This window comes from Pagrus pagrus (assembly GCF_965226575.1).
Source record: "Pagrus pagrus genome assembly, chromosome: 17".
NCBI lineage: Eukaryota > Metazoa > Chordata > Actinopteri > Spariformes > Sparidae > Pagrus > Pagrus pagrus.
Window position 1 is genome coordinate 22,847,782 of NC_140201.1, and position 20,478 is coordinate 22,868,259.

The following is a 20,478-nucleotide window of genomic DNA, read 5'->3' on the forward strand; positions in this document are numbered from 1 at the left end:
TGTTTTTGTTCCGTAGGTTTCACGTCTGTTTTCATGGCAATTAATTCCGCAGCAGCTCAACGTTTACAAAACACACGCAATGACATGAGACTAATAAGGCTTTGTATTTACATAAATCATCTTCTATATCATGTTTACTTGGCACAAACTGAGCATCTGCATGCATAATGTTACAGCAATCTGAGCAGTCTCATGTTGCATATCATGCTTCATGATAATAACTCAGCTGCATGTTAAATTCCTTCCATTTACCATGAATTAATAATAGGAACGGTGACTGAAGGTGCTGTGAGAATTACAGCCCTCATCCTGCTGCTTTATTTGTTTCTTCCACCCTATGTAATTCTACTGTCACTGTGCTATCACGCTGTATTTGTTTTCCACCCTCTGGGGGTACCGCATTTAGTATCAGAGACACTACTCATGTATCAAAAAATGCTAGCGGACCACACACTGTGCACAAGCCGCCGACGCTGATTTCATGCTGCTGTTCCGCGGCAATAACTCATACAGGAGACCACACACTCCCACTCCTTCTGCAGATGGAATAAAGTGGTTGTGATAAGACCGTGTGGGAGTGCATTACAGTGCAGAGCTATACAGAGGGAAGATGATTGTCAGGGTCCAGCCAGAGAGAATTAACAGCAGGTGGTAGTGATGGAGCAGCACCGGTCATCTGCACTCTTACTGTACACACTGACAAAATTACATAAAACACGCTGGAGTTTCATGTGCAGGGTCTTTGAGGAGAGCAGAGTGTGTGACTGCAGGAGCACAGTGTACGTACAAAACAATAAGACGAGATGCAAATCCGTGTTGCGCCTCAGCTGCGAGGAGGAACACCGAGCACTTCGGCTGCCGGGTACTTTGTCATGCTGACTCACAGCCTGGGGCGGCCAGAGAGGATCAAAATGCAACCAGCAGCCAAAGGATGACGTGAGATAAATGTCAGAACTGGTGTTGCACTAACTGGTGCAGTGTCCACTCGATTCACAGGCTGCTGTTAGATTCAGGTGATACAGTTCAAAGGTCTTGAGGAACACACCAGATATCCTCACAATGCAAGATAGTTAAATGTCCAATATTATTAAGCTTAAATTCTTACTTTTATTTTGGTTGGCAACTAGAAAATGTTCACAAACTTAAATGTTCAAAAAAACTCATTATTTTGCTCGTACTGTCCATTGCTGCAGCACCTCTATTCACTCTATCTTAGTGCCTGTCTCTTTAAGATCCCCCCTCTTAAAAAGCCCACTCTGCTCTGATTGGTCAGGTCTGAGCAGGCACCGCCCGCCATGTTTCCACATCAGAAAAGACATGGAAGTCTCTCTTTCTACAATACAGGACCTTTAAAGGATGGTGGCTGCCTGGTGATTGACAAGACAAAACACAACAATGCAGTATTCTCTCTCTCAATACATTTAGACTTCCCAACCGGGTCCATTTGTTGTTACTAAAGACTTTTAACAAAAGAATAGTTTGACATTTTCTCAAAATACACATATCCGTGTTGTTGCAGAGAGCTAGATGACATAACGGATCCCACTCTCATATCTCTCTATCTGGAGGCAGGGTAACAGCCTACCTCACTCCTCAGTTAAAAAATGTACTTATACTTAACACATTTCATCCTGTTTTTTTCCATTTGTACATCTGAAAGGTAAAAATGACGATCCTTGGCTGAGTCCAGGGGCTCAGACATGTCTGTAATAACGGCTGTTGAGGGTTTTTACAGCCAAAAAGTTGGGAAAATGACTTTAAAAGAGAGCTTTATTGAATTTAATGGATAGTGATGAATCCAAGTATATTTTCATGGGAGCTGTAGTGTTATGTAAGTTCACAAAGTAGTCACTGTTAACATCACAAAGGTTTCATCCTGAAAAGAAAGTGCTATAGCGGATGCCGATTTACCGTAGAATACGGAAAGAAACATTCAGGAACATTCAGTTTTGCAGGATGATCACGTGAAGAAAGGCAGAATGAGAGACTGCATTGAATTACAGGTGCCAGGTGAACAGAGATATAACATCATGACAGTGACAGCCTCGCAGAGACTTCCCTGACTTTCATTATCACCTTTATGTTGACTTGTGAGCAGCAGAACTAGCTGTTTCTCTCTGCTCCCTGGCCTCCTCTACAGTGAAGAGTGGCAAGATTGGTGTTGATCTTGTAATTTATCTTCAGCAAGAGTAGTAGTATTTTATGACAAAAGGGCACAAATATAAAGTTTGATTTTATACAAGGATCATGGTTATTATATTTTGTAAAAAGATACTAAAAATACAGTTTTTAAAGTACAAAAGAATGTTAAAAAACAGACCCAGTTCATTTGTTGGGGACCATGATCAGCCTTGGAGTAATATACAGGATATTTGGCTTGACTCGAAATAATAGCTGTGTTTAGTCCCAGTGCCAATGTTACCACTGCAACAAAGTCCAATGAGGCGAGGAAAACAAGCAGCTTAGCCAGATTTATTTAAACCAGTATTTTATTATTCGGAGGTAAACTGAAAGTGAGTGGAGCAAAAAGTTTGGTGATAGTATGCAATTATTGTAAACAGGGATGGATGTTCACACAGTTTTTTGGTAGTCATTTTATCATTTTCTCTCCAAATGAATCTGTGTGACCTGCAAGGTCTGTTTGTCTCGTCGTCCTGCTGCTGCTCGTGTTTCCTGCCCCTTCTGACTTCTCTGAGCAATCCCAGCAATTAACTTGTGAGGTTGTTTCAACCTTTGATAATGATGGCCTAGCTATTAAAATAACGTTCAAGTTGTTAAACTTCATATTAGCCTTTAGACCATGTAAATGCACACGTATCAGAGTCCAGAATGTCTCTCTTGTAGACTAATGAGATAATAAAGTTTATCTCATCTCCATTAGGCTTCTCTCTTCATATATTAAATAACATTTTAGCTCAGCATGCATGTTATAAAATCTCATATCAATATTTCAATGAAACAACTGCATTAACATTTCTGTATAATTGATAAGCAGAGCCCTCGGCGGTGGTGTCCTTCATGATATTTTTATTTTCATGTCTGATACAGGATGAAACTGGCACATCAAGGTCTGGAGCTTTAGTGATTTAAATTAATGACAGTCCAAACCGCTCTCTACCTGGATCACTGTTTCTATCAAATATGACATTTATATTGGCATTCAGTGCAAGTATGTTCTGCCAGGAAGGTAAAAGGTGTGCTTGTTTTATTAAGTGCAAAGTGCAGGAGTTCACGGTGCACATTTGTTAGAGTTGGTGCAGCAGGTGCATTGATAACCTATGTTGTTCTTGTATTTTGACATTTGCAACCAGAAGGAATTTCAACAAGGACAGAGAGATTTGAAAAGCCAGACATTAGAGCTGGTGCAGCCCTCAGAGATATGTAAAATAATGCTTGTTTTCCTTGAAATCCATCCCAACAAACCCTTTATTCATACGGGATTTCTCCCCTTATCCTCTTCTCTCCTGCTACCGCCGACCTCCATTTCCTTCCTCAGCGTTCAGCCAACACGGTCCCTCTCGGCCGGCTGCTTAAGGCAGACGCCACCTGGACCAAGGCCGCCCCCCCAACTACAAAGAGGCACCACGGTTCATCAAGCTACGGCTCACCAGCCCCTCTCCTCACACGCACTGGCCCACTTGAGCCTGGAAGAGCCCACCGTGCTCGCCGCTCTTCTCTGTTTCATCTGTGCTTGAGTGGAACAGCCAGTCGACACCGCTCGAGTCCCCTAAGAATGTCCGAGGGTGAGAGGAAGCCCTCTCGCTGTCCTGTGGGCATTTGAACACATTCATCTCTCTGTGATAGAGACTTCACTCTTCACACAGATGACAAGATGCTCAACAAATGCTGGTCACAAGCCAGTGACGTTGCTGCGATGGATAAAATCAGGCACGCCGCAGACAAGTAGTGCCGACACCATCGGAGGAGAGCAGTAAGCACAGCGCAGAGAGGATAAATCAACTACAAGTTTTTACAAATTTTGATGTATTTCACCTGTTTATTTCAGATTACCTACGTTTCCCAGGTGCTGCTTCACCTCTGGTTGTAGCTCCCAGGATGATGCTTACCTCAGCCTCGGGCTACGTGCTGTTTCAAGGTAGATAGCTCTTCAAGATGACTGACAAGTATGAGCCAGGAATTAGAACAACTTGAGGGGAGCGCAGCAGGATTTACAAATGCACATTCTGCCTAAAGGTAAAGATACAGTAGCTGTAAGGATGCTGTCTCCATGTGAGTGTTAATGCCCATGTCTCTCCTACTCCACACTTCCTGTATGTAACAGAGGTGTTGTAATAAATGTGTTGCCTCCAGCCTGAGCTGAGGTAGCCTTTGATGACATCACCAGGCTTTTTTTTGTTTTTTCAGAAGGCTCCCTTCAGAGCCACAGACGACATTATACAACAGTTTTTTTCTCACAGGCTGAGTCATACTTCTTATGATGAGTTAACCGACTTAGATGGAAAGAGTTCCCCTTTAAGATGACGACAGCTGGACTTATTACAGTCCCTTATATCGCTCTTTCAGACAAATAGTAGCTCGCCTCATTTGTTTTTTAGGATGAAGCCACGGGGGCAAACTGTGCTGCAGCGAGGGACCTTGTGAGCACAGTTTACCCTCTGAGAAGTGAAAATAGACGAGCCGGCTCCAGAGCCAACGCCTCCCACAGAGAGCATCAGCACCACAGGAACCCATTCCCATCGATCTGTGTGGGGACCTCCATCAAGCTCCCGGTAGGACACTCCAGCAAAGTGAAAATAATCTACTGGCTACAAAGTGCAACCAGGGTGAACGGCTGGAATCATTTGTCAATGAGCAGCAGTCAGACGATACATTAACAACTTCCCTGTTTTAAGAAGTGCGGCGAGTACAAATGCGGCCAGCGTTATAAGGAATGACTGCACGCTGCCAAGATGTTAATTTACTGCACAGATTTGAGCTCACAAAAACTGGGGACATGGAAATAAAATCTCAAGTGAACATAACCACAACACTCCATTAATCATTGATAGATCTCACTGGATACGTCCAGGTAATAAAACACGAGAGTGGAGGGCATAACAACAGAGGAATCCTCACCTATTCAGCAAATAGTCCCACTTGTTTTTAATCAATGTTCCTTCATTAAAGCACTAAATCAAACCGCTTAAAACTGCAAAACACTATAATTCAAAAATCCAAATGCAAATACTGAAGTAAACAAATAAGTCTTTCAGTGAAAGCCTTTTAATACTGAAACACACTCACACAGTTCATATTCATCAACCACTCTGAGCTTATGACTGGTTAAACGTTTCAGATTAATTGGAAGAGAAGTAATTAGGACAATGCTCTTACATAGGTTGTGCGTTAAATAATGAGTTTGCCGTTTAGCTGCTTCATCCTGATCATCCACAGCTATTTAATGTAATGGCACAGGGGATTTGGCCTTATGAGAGAAATGCTGACTGTTATACAATTTAATCTTTTGGGACTTCTCACCAAATCTCTATACATGTGGATATGGATGTTGTCTCACACCTTGCAAATCAATGACAGTGCATGCAAGCGCAGTGGCCCGTGCCTCCCTCAAATTTGGCATTTTTTGTTTTTTAAACTGTTGTTTTTTTTCAGCTTTGTTGCTGAAACATTGAAGAAAGGACGAAAGTGTGTATAATGGATTAAGAGTGATCGCTGCTCACGGCCTCTTTCGACCATCCAACCTAACAAACCAGACCACCCGAAGGAGGAGAGAGGAGAGATCCAAGATAAGAGTCATGTTAATCCAGCTTGGATTTAAGGCTGCTCCTGGCTAATGTCTGGTTGCAGGAAAATGAAATGAATAAAATGGGAGACTGTTGTGTTCACATCTTTACAGAGGCCTGTCTCCACCACAACATCCAGGATTAAGACGACTCTGTGTTGTAAAATGACCTTGACCCTTTGAAATGAAGTGGCCCTGTGAGGTTATTTCACGTTTTCTGGAGCTAGTATAAGCACTACTATTAAGATTCATGTACATATAGCCAGGTTTCCATCCAAACAAAGCGCACATTTTAACAGACTTATGTGAAAGAAAATGTGAATAATTGTTTTCTTGCATCCGCTATCGTTATAATGGGTTCATTGAAATAAGCTGTGGATGGCACCGATTTTCCAGGCATATGCAATTATCTCATTGTGTAAGAAGGTGCAACGAGGTGATGTAATTAAATGCATGCCAGTCAAAGAGTCAAGTCAGTGTCATGTGCCATTTCTGTTTGTGTCTGTTGTATTAATTTGATGAACATTACAGTCTCCTTCACTCAAAACAAGTCAGTTGCAGTCCGCTGCTAATTTTCCTCCCGTCTTACTAGCTGCAGCTTCAGTGGATGTTTAAAGGCGAGACATTATGCTCATTTTCAGGTTCAACATTTTATTTTGGGTGACTACTAGAACAGGTTTACATGCTTTGATGCTCAAAAACACAGCAGTCTTTTCATACTGTCCAGTGCTGGAGCACTGTATTCCCCCTCTGTCCTAAACGCCCTGTTTTAGGTCCTGTCTCTTTAAGTCCCCCCCCCCCCCCCCATCCCAAATACCCACTCTGCTCTGATTGGTCAGCTCACACATGCCTCACCAGCATTGCTAACAACAGCGGAGCAGCTGTGTTAAATAAACTCTCATGTGCCAAGCTAGCCGCTACGCATAAATTATGCAAATGTCTGGCACGGTGATGTCAAGAAGTCACAGACTTGAAGGCGGGACTACTGACGAGGCGTTTCAGGAGCAGTGTTTTCTGTGGAAGAGAGGAGCTAATGAATAACATAAGTTTCTGCTATTGGAGGATGGATGATGGGTGGCAACAAGAAGAGTCTACCACACAATCAAATTTCAGTGATTCTGTCCAACTTGTCGAGGTAGTTTACTTAAATAAAAATATCAACGTCATGGTGGTGCTGGAGGAAAAGTCAGGGGATCACAAAAAGTCAGCATGATTCATCCATGAAAATCTGTCCAAAGTTTCATCTCAGTCTATTATAGTCGCAGAGATATTCCTGTATGGATCAAAGCGGCGGACAGACTGACAGACTGACATCGCCCCTGAGCCACACAGCTGAAAAGACAGGCTCAAACCACAAAAACACATTATTCTGACTACCTACAGCAGCATGTGAAAAGTTTTGCTTCGATAAATTGAGGTGAATGAAATTTTGGATGTTCTGCTTACTTCACTGTGAACACTTTGTTCACAGACCAGCCACAAACCAATACAAATAGTAATAAAAAAAAACAGTTCTGTAGAGTAAAGAGGGCACAAGTTGTTTTTCTGTTTGTTTTTCTTTTTTAGGTTTTTGATTCTGTGAGCACTCCAAACACAATTCTATTCACCTCTACTGCACTAGTGTGAAGGCATTAATTTCAGAAACAGATACCTCAGAACTACCTGCCTTGCTTGTGCCTCTAGAGGTAAGTGAGTTTTTTGTTATTTTCGTCAACTAATCCCTAAAGAATAACCATATGTTGGATATAAATGCCTGGAGGCGAATCATGTCACAAACAAGACTGAGAATGATGTAATGGTGCACTGTAACAGAACAAATTGCTGAGCTCACTCAGAAATGTGCTTTCTGTAAAAAAAAATGCGCTATTTGGTTTGCAAAACATTGCCAAAAACAACATGGAATCTGTGAAAAAGACCATCATTAACACATTTTCATTTTATTCTGAAGATCTCTTCCTGCCGTTACAGCGTGAACACTATGAGAAACATGACATAAGCCGTTAATCCTTACATAAACACCTGTTATGAAACTCAGCGTCATGCATTATGAATGAGCAAATCAACTTGGTTTAAAATATGCTCGATCATTTTATTGACTGATGCTTGAGAAAGGAAGTCCTGTGTCATTGATGTATTGGAGATTTACATAATCCATAGAAGTAATGGGAAACCTGTGGTATTACAGCCCCAATGTCATCAAGAAATTCAGATGAGTAGGCGGACTTATTGACCCTTGTCTTGGTCGTGCTTTTTGATGCTCAAATGAGAGCGTGAACAAACGGCACCAGGACAGCTCGAGAATCAACAAGTACCTCTCTTTGGGAATGGAAAAAGTCATTGCTCATCAAGACGCTACACAGATGGACAATCTGTATGTTTTCCCTTAAACTTAGCTTCCCATGTTCACACACTTTAATACACAGCAATCACTGTCCACATGCTTCACATCTATAGGACTCCACCAACAACCCCTGTCAAGATTACAGTGCGTATTATCAGCCGGAGGATGACAGCTGAGTGCAGGCAAAGTGCAGATTTTAGAGCGTTTGGTCTGTGTGGAGTATCTGACAAATCACAGAGCGTGAATGTGGTATGGAAATGGCCCCTTATATACTACTGCTGTATGTGCTACTGTATATTATGTCCTTGCTTGATTCAAATATGCAAATATTATATTATACAAACATACCATTTTTTATGCAAATATTCAACATTTTTCTTACAGCGCATCTAATTCATATGTAAAATGCTTTTCGGTGCCGTGGAACCAGTTTGGTTTTAACCAGATGTGTCTTGGAGTGGAAGTTAAAACACCTGTCATATGCAAACTGATGAATAAATGCAGAGAGCACAAACAGAAAATAATGATTGAAGTTTGATTTACCAACTGCAAGTTAGAGCTTACAACTATTACTAGAACATCATTGGTAACCATCTACTGAGTATCAGTGATATTGCTGCATATCTGTATATCCTCTGCAGCATGCCAAGAGATACCAAAGTATCCACTGCCATACCACCAGACTACAGAACAGCTTCTTTCCTCAGGATGTGAGACTCCTCAACAATTTTTTTTTTTTCCCCTTAGTAGTATAAAGGGACTACAACTTACATTTTGTTGCACAACCCTGTTTTGTAAAATTATAGTTAAATAAACCCTTGAACTTTATTTGCTTTAAAGTCTTCTTTTCATTGGGTTCATTCATAATGCACTCTCCTCATCGTGGCATGTAGACCGGATATAATGTGTGAGTGCAAGTGGAGAAATCCTGCGGAGAGACGTGCTGTACTGTAAGTGGCAGTCGCTGCACAGCGTAATGGAAACTCTGACTGGCACAACAGGTCCAACAAAGACACGGCATCTGAGTCATCTTCACAAAGCAGTCTGATCAGAGAGGACAGGTGATTAATTGATCTGTGAGGATGTTACACACTTGTGTGGCAATAGAAAGCAAAAGGATCTGACGCTACTATTGTGTAAATAATCATTCACTGACTCATGTGAATGTATTTATTTAGTGTGAAAACCGTGTTTTATCACCAATGTGTAACCAAGTATTAGATTAAAGCTGCACTTATGAATATTTTTGTCAACAATGGATCAGATAACTGTGTGGAGCCTGAAAGCTTCACTCATCGTGAAAACTGCACAGATGATTATCATCCAACTCTGCGGCTATGTGAGTGTTTTTGAGCATTTTGTCTCATTGTTTTGGTCCACAAGCCCACAAACTCTGCTCTCATCAACGTCATTTCCAGCAGGTAAAGTTACTTTGAGCAACAAAAAGAAGTTCTGATAGACAAACTGTGTGCATGTACCTGCCTACTGCAAATGGCAGACAGATAGTTAGTAACCAACTAAGCATGGTAGCCAAGCTTTTAAAAAAGTTAAACTGATGCATGTATATATTTTTAATCAAGAGAACTAAAATCAGAGTCAATATTGGACCTAGATTTGCCAGGTAGTCGGGAACAAATGCAAATAAATGCTTATCTTTATAGAACGCTGCAGGAACGAGTCCTTAACCTGGAAAAAAGTAAGGTTCTCTTAACAAGTCAATGGGTTTTTGGTGCTGACACAAGCTAAAGAGATTTTCACAATTTGTCCTACAACATAAAATATGTCGGTAAATGCTCCACTCTTGAATTTCGGTTGCTAACAAGAGGATAAATGACACACACGGAAACTATCCTTGCTCAAAGTTTCCAACCAAGATTGATCAATTTATAGTAAAGTGTATATAGTATAGTTTAGTCAGAAGCTTAGTAGTCATATGTGCCTACTGTTATCTTTTAACTTCTGGCGATCGCATTTACACATCAAAATCATATCAGTGGTGTCCATTTGCTGAACAAAACTTCTACAAAAAATCCATTAATAGTTTAATGCAGCCTTAAAGTACTCAGATTACATTTATATATTACCTGAATCTTCATTAATACATGTACATTATTTTTAATTTCAGTAAATGTTTAAACCTGAATGCAACTGTTGTCACTTTGTTCCGTACTCATTATCATTATCGGGAATTTGTAATCAAATACAAAAAAGTGAAAAGGGTCTGCACTGTCCTTCTCTGAGCTCGCCTGTCAATCAAAGCGTTCAGTATTCTGACAGCTTCTGTGATTTTCTCTTCCTTTAATTAGCACCCTTTTCTTTTTCTGTTCAGATTGTTACTGCTATGCTAATATGTAGCTCTGTCATAATTTGCTCAATGACAGCCGGGATGTATGCTATCTGTTTGCCATTACATTTGTGTGTCTATTATTAAAATGACATATTGATCAGTTTTAACATTAATGAGCAAAGTGACGGACGTTCCAGATGCAACAGCCTGTAAAATCAGCAATTATTTTAATACTCTGGAAACATTTTTCATTTGATTTTTGTCTGTAGCTTATTGTCTTCTTCATTAAAAAGTAATTATGTTTTTGTCTGCCATTTAATGTTGCCTTAAAGAGCCGCTCACCATGATTAAGCGTCATCAGTCTGGGGTTGCAGGAAGAGTTTGCCTCACGTTTGGAGTTATTTTTCAAAAATCTCACTGGTCTCAGTCTTCAAAACTCCAATATCAACCATACCCTAAACCGCTTATCTACTGTATATACACATGTTGATATTTGCAGACATTTAGCAGCGATGACTTTCACCTTTTAAAGCTGTCTGTAGTCTCCCGGCAACATGAGCGACTCAACACTGTGAGACAGAGAGGTATATGAACGCACCGCTGCATGCTGTTGGTGCTTTTCTCCTTCCAAGCAGAGTTGAGAACACCTTGCATTCACCACATGCTGTCATCACCAAGTGTCACATTGGGTTCAATTAGTCACACGAATAAATGGCGTCAACCTGCAGGGTCAGCCTGGATGGAGGGGTGCTGGGGAGGGTCTGATCAGGCTGACCGACACGGAGCCCCTCAAGACAGCTGGTGTGACATGTGCTAACAGTATCACAGCTGGGCTCCAGTCGCAGACATTTTTTTTTTTTGCTCACACAGTTTATGTAGGCATGATGATAATGATGATGAGCATATGAGCACGGATTACCACCAAGTTCCCTAAAACTGCAGATTTTACTGTGTATAGCCTATTATCAATTATTGTCAGTTGAGGCCTCCAGCGTAGATTAGAGATGTTTTAATCCTCCAAGAGTGTGTGTGTGTGTGTGTGTGTGTGTGTGTGTGTGTGTGTGTGTGTGTGTGTGTGTGTGACGCATCAGAATCTCAATTAAAGTGCAGGCCTGAGATTCAGACTTTTTCAAATACTGCAAATATTTCCATAACTACTGCTGCTGACACTACAACTACTGCTGTTACTGCCACTACTACATCTACCATTATATTTTCAATCACATTAGGATTACACTATATCAGCCTGACACACATTCAAAGATACAAATTTGTATACAACTTACTACAGCTGCTGCAGGTGCCGCTATTATGACTGTAAGAAGGAGTCTCAGTCATTCTTTGATATGTTGAATTTCTACAGGAATAATTTGTGTTATTATGCAATATTAATACCTCCGATGACACTGTTATTCAAATTCAAATAATACAATTTCAAACTTTCTTGTCAAAGCCAAACTGTCAGACAGTAAATGCTCATTAGACCAAACTGAAACCAAGCCATGTAGTGTTTTCCACTCTTCAACAGTGCTTATTATGGTGCTGTTAGTTTTCTTCTAGTTATTGAGGTAATGAGGCAGATTCAAAAATACATGTAACGTGAGTGATAAAATATATATATATACAGACTGTGTGAGCTGTGTGATTTGTACAAAGTGAGTGCCATTTGTTTCTTCTTTATTATACCGTTTTACATAAATTGGCTCAAGGGACCTTGAAATATCAGATATTATTTTAATACAGACACATTTTCTAACTTTATCATGAAGCCTGAAAAATATACAGGATTGTCCTGTTTGATTGAAATTATTCTGCATTATATATATGCAGTGCCTGTTTTATTAGTGATTTATGATTTTTGTTTTTTGTGTTGTTGACATGTAGGTACAACTACTGTGATTTGTACTGCCACTAGTACTAATTGCTGCTAATATTACCACTACTGCTATCACTACTATTGCTAATACTGCCTGTACTGCAACTATAACTAAAACACCAACACCTAATCTTCATGATTCGGTGGGCCGGACATCATCGACCACCCACAGACAAAAGCATTACCTCTGTTATCCCTGTTACAGTTACCGCTGTACCCTTCTCTGTCTCAGCTCCTCAATAGTGGTGGCTTTTTAATGTATCTAGGGTTTTGGCAAATTTAGGGAAAATGGATGTTCATGCTATACACCTCAGTCATGGAATAACTTGCAAAGAGATCTGAAATTCGACACATTTATATCTATTGATGAATATAAGGGCATCATTAGGAAAGGGGTGAAAAGGGCATTTTGTTGTTGTTCTTAAAAGGCCACTATGTTTGAATACCTGTACTCCTATTTTATTGTGGTTGTCTGTATATCATGTTTTATATATTGCATTTTATTATGTTGTGATGTTGTACAGCTGCTACCTTGGACAGGCCTCTCTTGGAAAAGAGATATTAATCTCAATGGGACTTCCTGGTTCCTTTTGCTACTATTACTATTACTATTACTAAGCAACAATATGTAATCTTCTGTAAAAAGAAAAAAAAAAAAAGATGTCTGACACTGACGCTTTGGTCTGGTGGCTCTGCTCCAACACCACCCCACAGCATCAGTATGTCTTTCTCCAGAACTGCTTTAAAGGTAACATAGTGTTGCGTTAAGGTTATAAATGCTGTTACTACTGTTTCTACAAGGGTATTTATTACTGCTGCCACTAATATCACCACTACTTCTACTGCAGCTCTGACTAAACAACTGCAACATCCCTGATCAGACGAGTCCAGCAGAACTGATATCAGACGTTAAATGTGAAATGGAAATAAAAGACCATTTTATACTTTTACTCCTTATTGTTCTACGCTGCATCATTTACTTTCCCTTAACATCGTTATCGCACGCTGCTTTTTTCTCGTCCTGGCTATGAAGGTTTTATTTTGTGAAAATAAGATTGTCTTTTATTTATTTAGAATGATAATGACGAGGAAAAATAATGCAGTGCGGGGAAGATAATAAAGAAGACATGATGTGAGGAAGAACAGATGAGCTGGTTGTGTAACCAACAATTCTACACGTATATGATTCCGTATGCACAGATGGGATGGCTGTTTTGAGGATGGTGGGGGAGAGAGAGAGCGACCTCCCATGATCTGTATAAAGCGTCTCCATTTGTTTTGTTTCTCCACTGAATTATTTAGCTTTTACCTCCAATTTCCCACCTGTCTAACAATGTATATATGTTATACCCAGTTAATTATGATGATGGAGAGTTCTATGATATAATTAGAAAAAATAAAGTCCGGCTCTTCATTTATTCAGTGAACAGATGATCAGTGTGTATGGCTCTGTGTGCACATGATTTACAGGGCTGTATTGTTACATTCCTTCAGGGCTGTTTGGTCTTTCTTGTGATTTATCCCGCTGTAAACTCGAGCATGTGGCGACACATATCTTAATAGACATCTTTGTACCATTTTTACTTTCCCACATGATGACACTAAATTTAATTAGTTTCCACAAACAGCTCATAGTTGACACAGTGCACATTGTCTCCTTATCGTCGCAGCAGAGTTTCATTCATTGCACAAAGCTTCTTTCAATTCTTTCACTTTTTCCGGACGGTGTAATTATTAGAAAATCTATTGATACTGCACCGAAGAATAAATCTAGTTTGGTTATTTCTCAGAGGAAGGTTTCATTCTGAGGAGTTAACAGGTGAGAGTAAGAGGTGATGAAGCTCATACCGTCGGCTGAACGCTATATTTGAGCACGCTCCTCCAATCATTGTGCGGGCTCATCAAATCAAAGCTCCACCGCCTAAAGACATGGATGGCTGGGTCAAACACCACCCGCAAATATTTCTTAGCTTCAGATTTAACCTGCTCAGAGTGCCAGATAAAATGGGTCTGCCTTATGAAGTCTGGATGGTCGAGCAAATCACCAAAAAGATATCAAAGTGACATCAAGACACTTTCCTGTGATTGTCTTAACGTCATGGTCCGAGGCATCCAGAGAATTCCATCTGTCCCAATCTGCAGTGATTTCACTGTGAGTGCTGAACATAGTGTACCCAAAGACCGCTTTGTATAGTCTTCACTCCTCTTTTCTCTGTCAAAAGTTCCCTGATTTTTATAGAAAGTTACTTCTGGAGGAAGCTGAAGTTCAAAAATACTGCTGGCCTTTGCTCCACTGAGGTCTCTCTAATATTGAACAATGTGGTTAAAGTAGAAGTCTGGTGACATTCTATACTTCTGTTGTTGTCATCCGATCTCATGAAAAGTCCAAAACCACTCGTCCACTCGTCTTTCAGCACCTTCCTTCTTCTCCGGCCTGTGTTTTCCTCTCAGCCTACACTGACGTAAAGTAACTGCATTTACTCAAGTACATTTCTGAGGTATCTGTATTTGACTATTTCAATTTTCTGTCACTTTCATACTTCCGCTCCACTACACTGTGAAGGCAAACTTTGTTTCTTTTTACATTTACATCTACATTTATTTCATAACTTTAGTTACTAGTTACTTTGCAGATTTCATTCTGCATCACAGCCAAAGTAGCACATTTTCAAATTGGTTTAATTTTTCTGCAATCAGATTGAAAAATATATTCTGATAATTAGCCAGGCTGATAATCTGTCAGCCCCTGGAGTACAGTATACACACACACATGTAAATATGTGTATAAAGACACTTACCAGTGTAAAATTCTAACATGATATCTTTACTTTTACTCAAGTATGACTTTTAGGTACTTTTTCAAACACTGTCAGCCCATTTATTCCCACTGAAGACGTAAATCTTGAAAAATGGCTCACAGACGTATAGTTTCTTTTTCCAAAAGGAAAACCCTAACCCATTCAGTGCTCTATAGACACGACAGGCAAAATGTCATGCGGACTGATTAAAAAAAGGTTCAGTCCAGTGCACTGTGTTCTCCTGTTGTTTCACAGGATTCACAAGTCTGCAAATGTGTAAAAACAAGCCTCTCAGATTCTCATTTTGTGAGTTTCTAATGATGATTTGCCTTAATTCATTCACTTAGACAGTAATATGTGTGTAATTATAACACAATATGCTGCTATCATCACCACACAGCTCCAGTGAAGGTTTACAAACCACAGTATCACATCACCGGGGCTGCAGCTGCAACCATTATTTACATTATCGATAAACCAGCTGATTATTTTCTCGATTCGTTGTTTTGTCTATTAAAAAATGTGAAAAATGGCAGTTTTGTCTTCAAATAGCTTCTTTCATCTAACCACCAGTCCAAAACCCAAACACTCTTCATTTACTGTCATAAAAGACAAAGAAAAGCAGCAGATCCTCACATTTTAAGAGCTGCAGAATAGTTGGCAATCATTTTTTCTTTAATTGATGTATCAGCTAAACATTGCAGCTCTATATTCCTCACACTGTTTTTCAGCGTTGTGTCGTCAGTGTTTGTGAGGTGTGTTTGTGTTTATAACAGCGGTGTAATTTGGATCCACAGAGCAGTGAAATGTATTCTTTTTTGCAATCAGCAAGAAAAATCACTTGTTCTGCCAGACTTGTTATCTCATCCCTTTTCTTTATTGCAGTCTGCTACTACTCCTAAAATAAATGCAGTCACTGTCTTGAAATAATTTCCTTTGCTTCAGTCTAAACAACTGTGGGCCTAAAGTCTCTTCTTTATCCGCAAGGATATGCATGAAAAAAAATGACATGTCACACAGGAGACATACTGTATCTGTCCATTTCAGCAGGCGGACTCTGGCTGTCCCCTGAACTGTTCCTACTTCTGTTAAGAGTATGATAGTGCATAAAAGCGGCCTGTTTCCTACGAGCAGCCTGCAGTAAATGTAACCACTTCACACAACATGAATATTACAATGGCTCTCGTCGCTGTAGCCTAGAAACAACAGTGGATCCACCTTCGCCGCTCGGTGCAGTCGCCCCTTTTAAGTGTTGCCTGGCAAACTGGAGGACAGGCCTGGTGCATTAGTCCCCCCCAGCTGAAAGTCCTCATCTTGAATAACACTATGTGACTCCCATAATGGAGCCAGCGGCTCAGTGTGACCTCCGAGCAGAGGGAAGTTAATTTCAAACATTGCGCGCGCACGCCACGCAATCTGAGCTCGTGATTGAAAGGTTTGCATTTTCAACTTTGTTTTTTTTTTTTTTTGTTGGCGCTGGTGCCGCGCACATTTGGACTAATTCAATTAACTCCCGACTCGTTGCTCGTCGCCGTGGTGGTGATTAAAACGCAGGGAGAGAAAAGTGGTGTGATTGTGGAGCGTAAACACGGAGAAACTCAGCGGACTCCCTCCTCCTCCTCCTCCTCCTCCTCCTCTTCCTCCTCCTCCTTCACAGCTTGGAATACATCTTCATGACGAAAATGCATCATCATAAGTAGCGTCAAACTGATGTAATCTGTTTCCCCTTAGAGGGGAGGGGGGGTCACATCGGATACATGATATTATGAAACTGAGAGCGCTTGAGCCAGACCTCATGCTTTTACTCATCTGTTCTTGTAGTAAAGCAGGTCTTTGAACGCCACACACTTTGTTTGAGGTGAAAATGATAATATGATGAGAGCAAACGTTAGAATCCTGCATTCAAATGTCAAAAAGTGCATCGGGATCAGGAGGAGCGGCGTCACAGTTCAGTCTCTGAACTCTTGGTCCTGCGTGAGGAGCTGTCCGTTCAGCACCACCCGCACCGCCCGCATCAGTCCCCGCCACCCTCCCGCGTCTCCTCTCCTCCTCTCCGAGCCGCACAGGATAAAAACCTCTGCGCTCTCACCCCGCTCAGCTCCACACGCTCTGCCACACTCGGAGCTGCGTGGCGGTGACGCACCGTCAAAGTTGAACCTCGGTGTACTCCGGCTGCACCGCAGGAAGTCCTGTGCGTGCGTTTGAACGGTCCTCTGTGGCCGCTACGTCACTCCTCACTCTTCTATTTTATATATAACAAAGTGTGAATCTGAATAGTGTGCGACGATCGTGGCGGTGCAGCTCCCTGTGGAGCGGAGACAGAGTGCTGCAACGTGTTGCTTTAAAACTTTATGTGAACACTTGAGGCACAATGTGAACGTTTGTGACCGGGTGAACATGTGCTTCAAAATGGACTGATCCCCCTCATAATAAATCATGTCCCGTTGCGCAACAGTGATAATCCGCACCTGTAATGATTATGGCAGCTTGGCTGTACTGGTGTTACAGACTGGGACTCACCAAAAGAGACTGACACTTACCTATGGTGGTTATAACCGTGATGGCAAAGTAAAATGACCCTGCGAATTTCCACTGCACCCCGGCTCTGTGGGGCTCAGCCTCCATGATGATGGTCTCCAGTTTGCGGTAATCATCCTCGCTGATGTTATATTTCCCCTGGAGACGCTTCTCCTCGGCTTCCAGCTGCTCTTTCTCCCGCATCTCGAAGTCGGACTCCAGGGCGTCAAAGACGGCGGCCCCGACCAGCAGGTACGTGAACGTGCAAATGATCAGGGACAGGGTCCGCACGTTTTGCCGCTTCATGGCCAACAGGAACCGGCGACCGAGGGGCTCATGTCCCCTCGGATTCCCCGGGAAGGCGCAGCAAGCGTGGGGGAAGCCGTGTGGACGGCGCCTGGAGGCGGAGGCGCAGAAAGGTGCGCTCCGGTGACGGTGGCCGCGGTGGACGCCGGAGTCGGAGCAGCGGTGGTACCCCCCCGCCTTGTGGTGATCCCGGTGACAGAAGCCCAGATCCTGCTCCTGGTTTGCGGAGAGACACAAGAGACTGCTCGATCGCCTGGACCAGGAGCCCTGCAGCCGAAAGACCCTGCGCAAGACCTGCCCAAACCAAGTCCTCCCGGTGCGCAGTGCCATCAACAAGCTGCTTCCAAGATCGCCTGTTGGTCTCTATTCCCCTCAAGTGAACAACGCTGATCTGAGTGAATTCTTCCAACCAATTAAATAATCGTTAATGGATCCTTTTTTTCTTTCCTCTTCTTTTCCTCTGATGCTCCACTCTCACTTTGTCTGTGCTGTGATTTAAAATGTCCTATCACTGAGCATCCTGGCTCTAAGTTTCAGCTAAACACCAACCTGTTCATTGTAGCCTCATCAGCAGTCAGCCTATTTTTAGCAGCCATCCCTCTCGCACAAAAGATCCCATTTGTGTGAAATCCTCAAATCTTCCCCGCAAACAGAGGACATCCTCATCAGGAAATGTGCTGAGTCGCCGATAAGACGGGAGGGTCACGGAGCAGCGCGGAGGAGCATCAAGTTGTGAAATGTTGCTCTCACAGTGCGCAGATCAGCGCATCGAACCCCTGGAACACAGCTTTAGTTCCCTCTCCAGCTGCGTTGCTCCTGGATCAACTCGCCACTTGTTACAGGAATAAAATAAAAAATATTCCAAGCACGCAACAGAGCAGAGCAGACAACAGGTTCCACAAGAGTTTCCACCAAAATCTTTATCTTTATCAGGCTGTGAAGAGGATGGAGGATGAGGAAGGAGAGACTTTACAGCAGGAGTAAACACACTGATGAAAGGCTACAGCGCGCTCCGTGCCCGCAGTGGCACTCATGCTCCGTTGCGCACATCCAAACCTCCTCTCCCGCACTGTCTGCTCATCAGTTTCAGCTCATTTTGGAGAAAGAGGAATAAAAAATAGAATACATGTGTTTCCCTCGTCGTGCGGGGGCCTCTGACTTTAACCATGCGTGTCACGAGCTGCTCGTATTTTGAAGGCTCCACATTTTATGTCTCCACACACTCCAGACTCTAATCGGTGGGCGTTGCTCCTCCTGTCTCTGTGTTCTTCTCTCTTTCCAAGTGTCACGAATCATCCAGATTCTGGCCCTGAGTATCTGCTGCTGACTCTGGGAAGCTTTCTCTCAGGGAAAAAAAACAACCTGCTGGGGCACAGCTGACTGACTGCATCCCCCCCCTCGTCTGCACACCGAGCGACCCCTCCCACACTGACCACTCCTACTCATTACATGGACAGAGATGGGTTACTCAGGCTCGGATGCTCACATTAGTGTTTTTTTTTACATTCCGGCAGCAGAGAGAGATCAGCGCTCCAGTTCAGGCTGAGATGCTCAGACTGCTGCGCTGTCCGAGGTGCTGAAGGCTGATGGACTGAAGCGCTGCTGCGCAACATGCAGTCTAACTTGTTGTACACACACACACACACTGAGGAATTATAGAGACGCCTCTTATGCAACAGGGAGGAATAAACACACAGAGATGTTTAAAGACAATCCAGCCTGGAAAGAAATGTTTTAGATAAATAAAAAATATATAAGCACCTCTGCCTCTGAGCCTCAAGGGCCCCACAGGTTCACTCCAAGTACACAGTGTAGCAAATACCTTGTGGAAACTTCAGTAATCGCTAAATTGTTTGTTAATAAAATAAAATCCAGTCATTATCTGCTCATAAGCGTGCTGATAAAAACATCAAGTTCTGTAGTCCACAAAACATTTCTGGATTCTCCTGAACAACTGAAGGAGATGGGGACTTGTTTTGAAGCGTAAAAAAACAACTGAATTAAAAACATAAAATGGCTCCACACAGCTCAGCCGGAGTCTATGGAAGCCTGGAGATCCCAAACTGACTCGTAAAGATGTTATTTACCCTATTTAAAGCCAAAATCTTCTCCTTAGTTGCTAAGCTAAAAGCGTTAGCACGCACCCCGTCTGAAGTGGGTGCACGAGGGTTGAGGGTGTAAATAATGTTGTTTTATTAATCTTTCATGTTTTTCAAATAATTTTATGTTTTCTCTCAGTTGTTTTTTTTTTTTTTTTACTTTTTAAAATAAGTCCCCATCTGCTTCTACTCACTCTTTTAGCTTTGCAGCCAAGGAGACAAAAAAAGAGAGTAAATAACGTCTTTTTAAATCAACTTGGGATCTTGGGGTTCCCAGAGACTTTAATTAGGTCGGACAAGCTGTATGGAGCCATTTTGGGGGTTTTCTTTTGTAGTTTTTGACATTTTAAAACAAGTCCCCATCTGTTTCAGTTGTTTAGGAGAATGCTGCCATGCTGTTTTCTCCAGTGAAGCTCCAGAAAAACATTGCAGACTACAAAACTTCACCTTACTTTCCATCAGTGCAGGGATGAGTAGATAATGCCTGTGTTTTTATTTTTGGATGAGCTGCTCC

General features: G+C 42.0%; 1 protein-coding gene across 1 annotated transcript in view; it reads right to left on the reverse strand.

The window, feature by feature from the left end:
- Positions 1-19,252, reverse strand: part of kcnk9 (potassium channel, subfamily K, member 9) — a 49,093-nt gene extending 29,841 nt beyond the window's left edge. The window contains exon 1 of the mRNA XM_084378608.1: positions 17,583-19,252. Within this exon, the coding sequence (XP_084234734.1) occupies positions 17,583-18,195 (613 nt within the window). The 5' untranslated portion in view covers positions 18,196-19,252. The remainder of the gene's footprint in view (positions 1-17,582) is intronic.
- Positions 19,253-20,478: the final 1,226 nt, after the last annotated feature.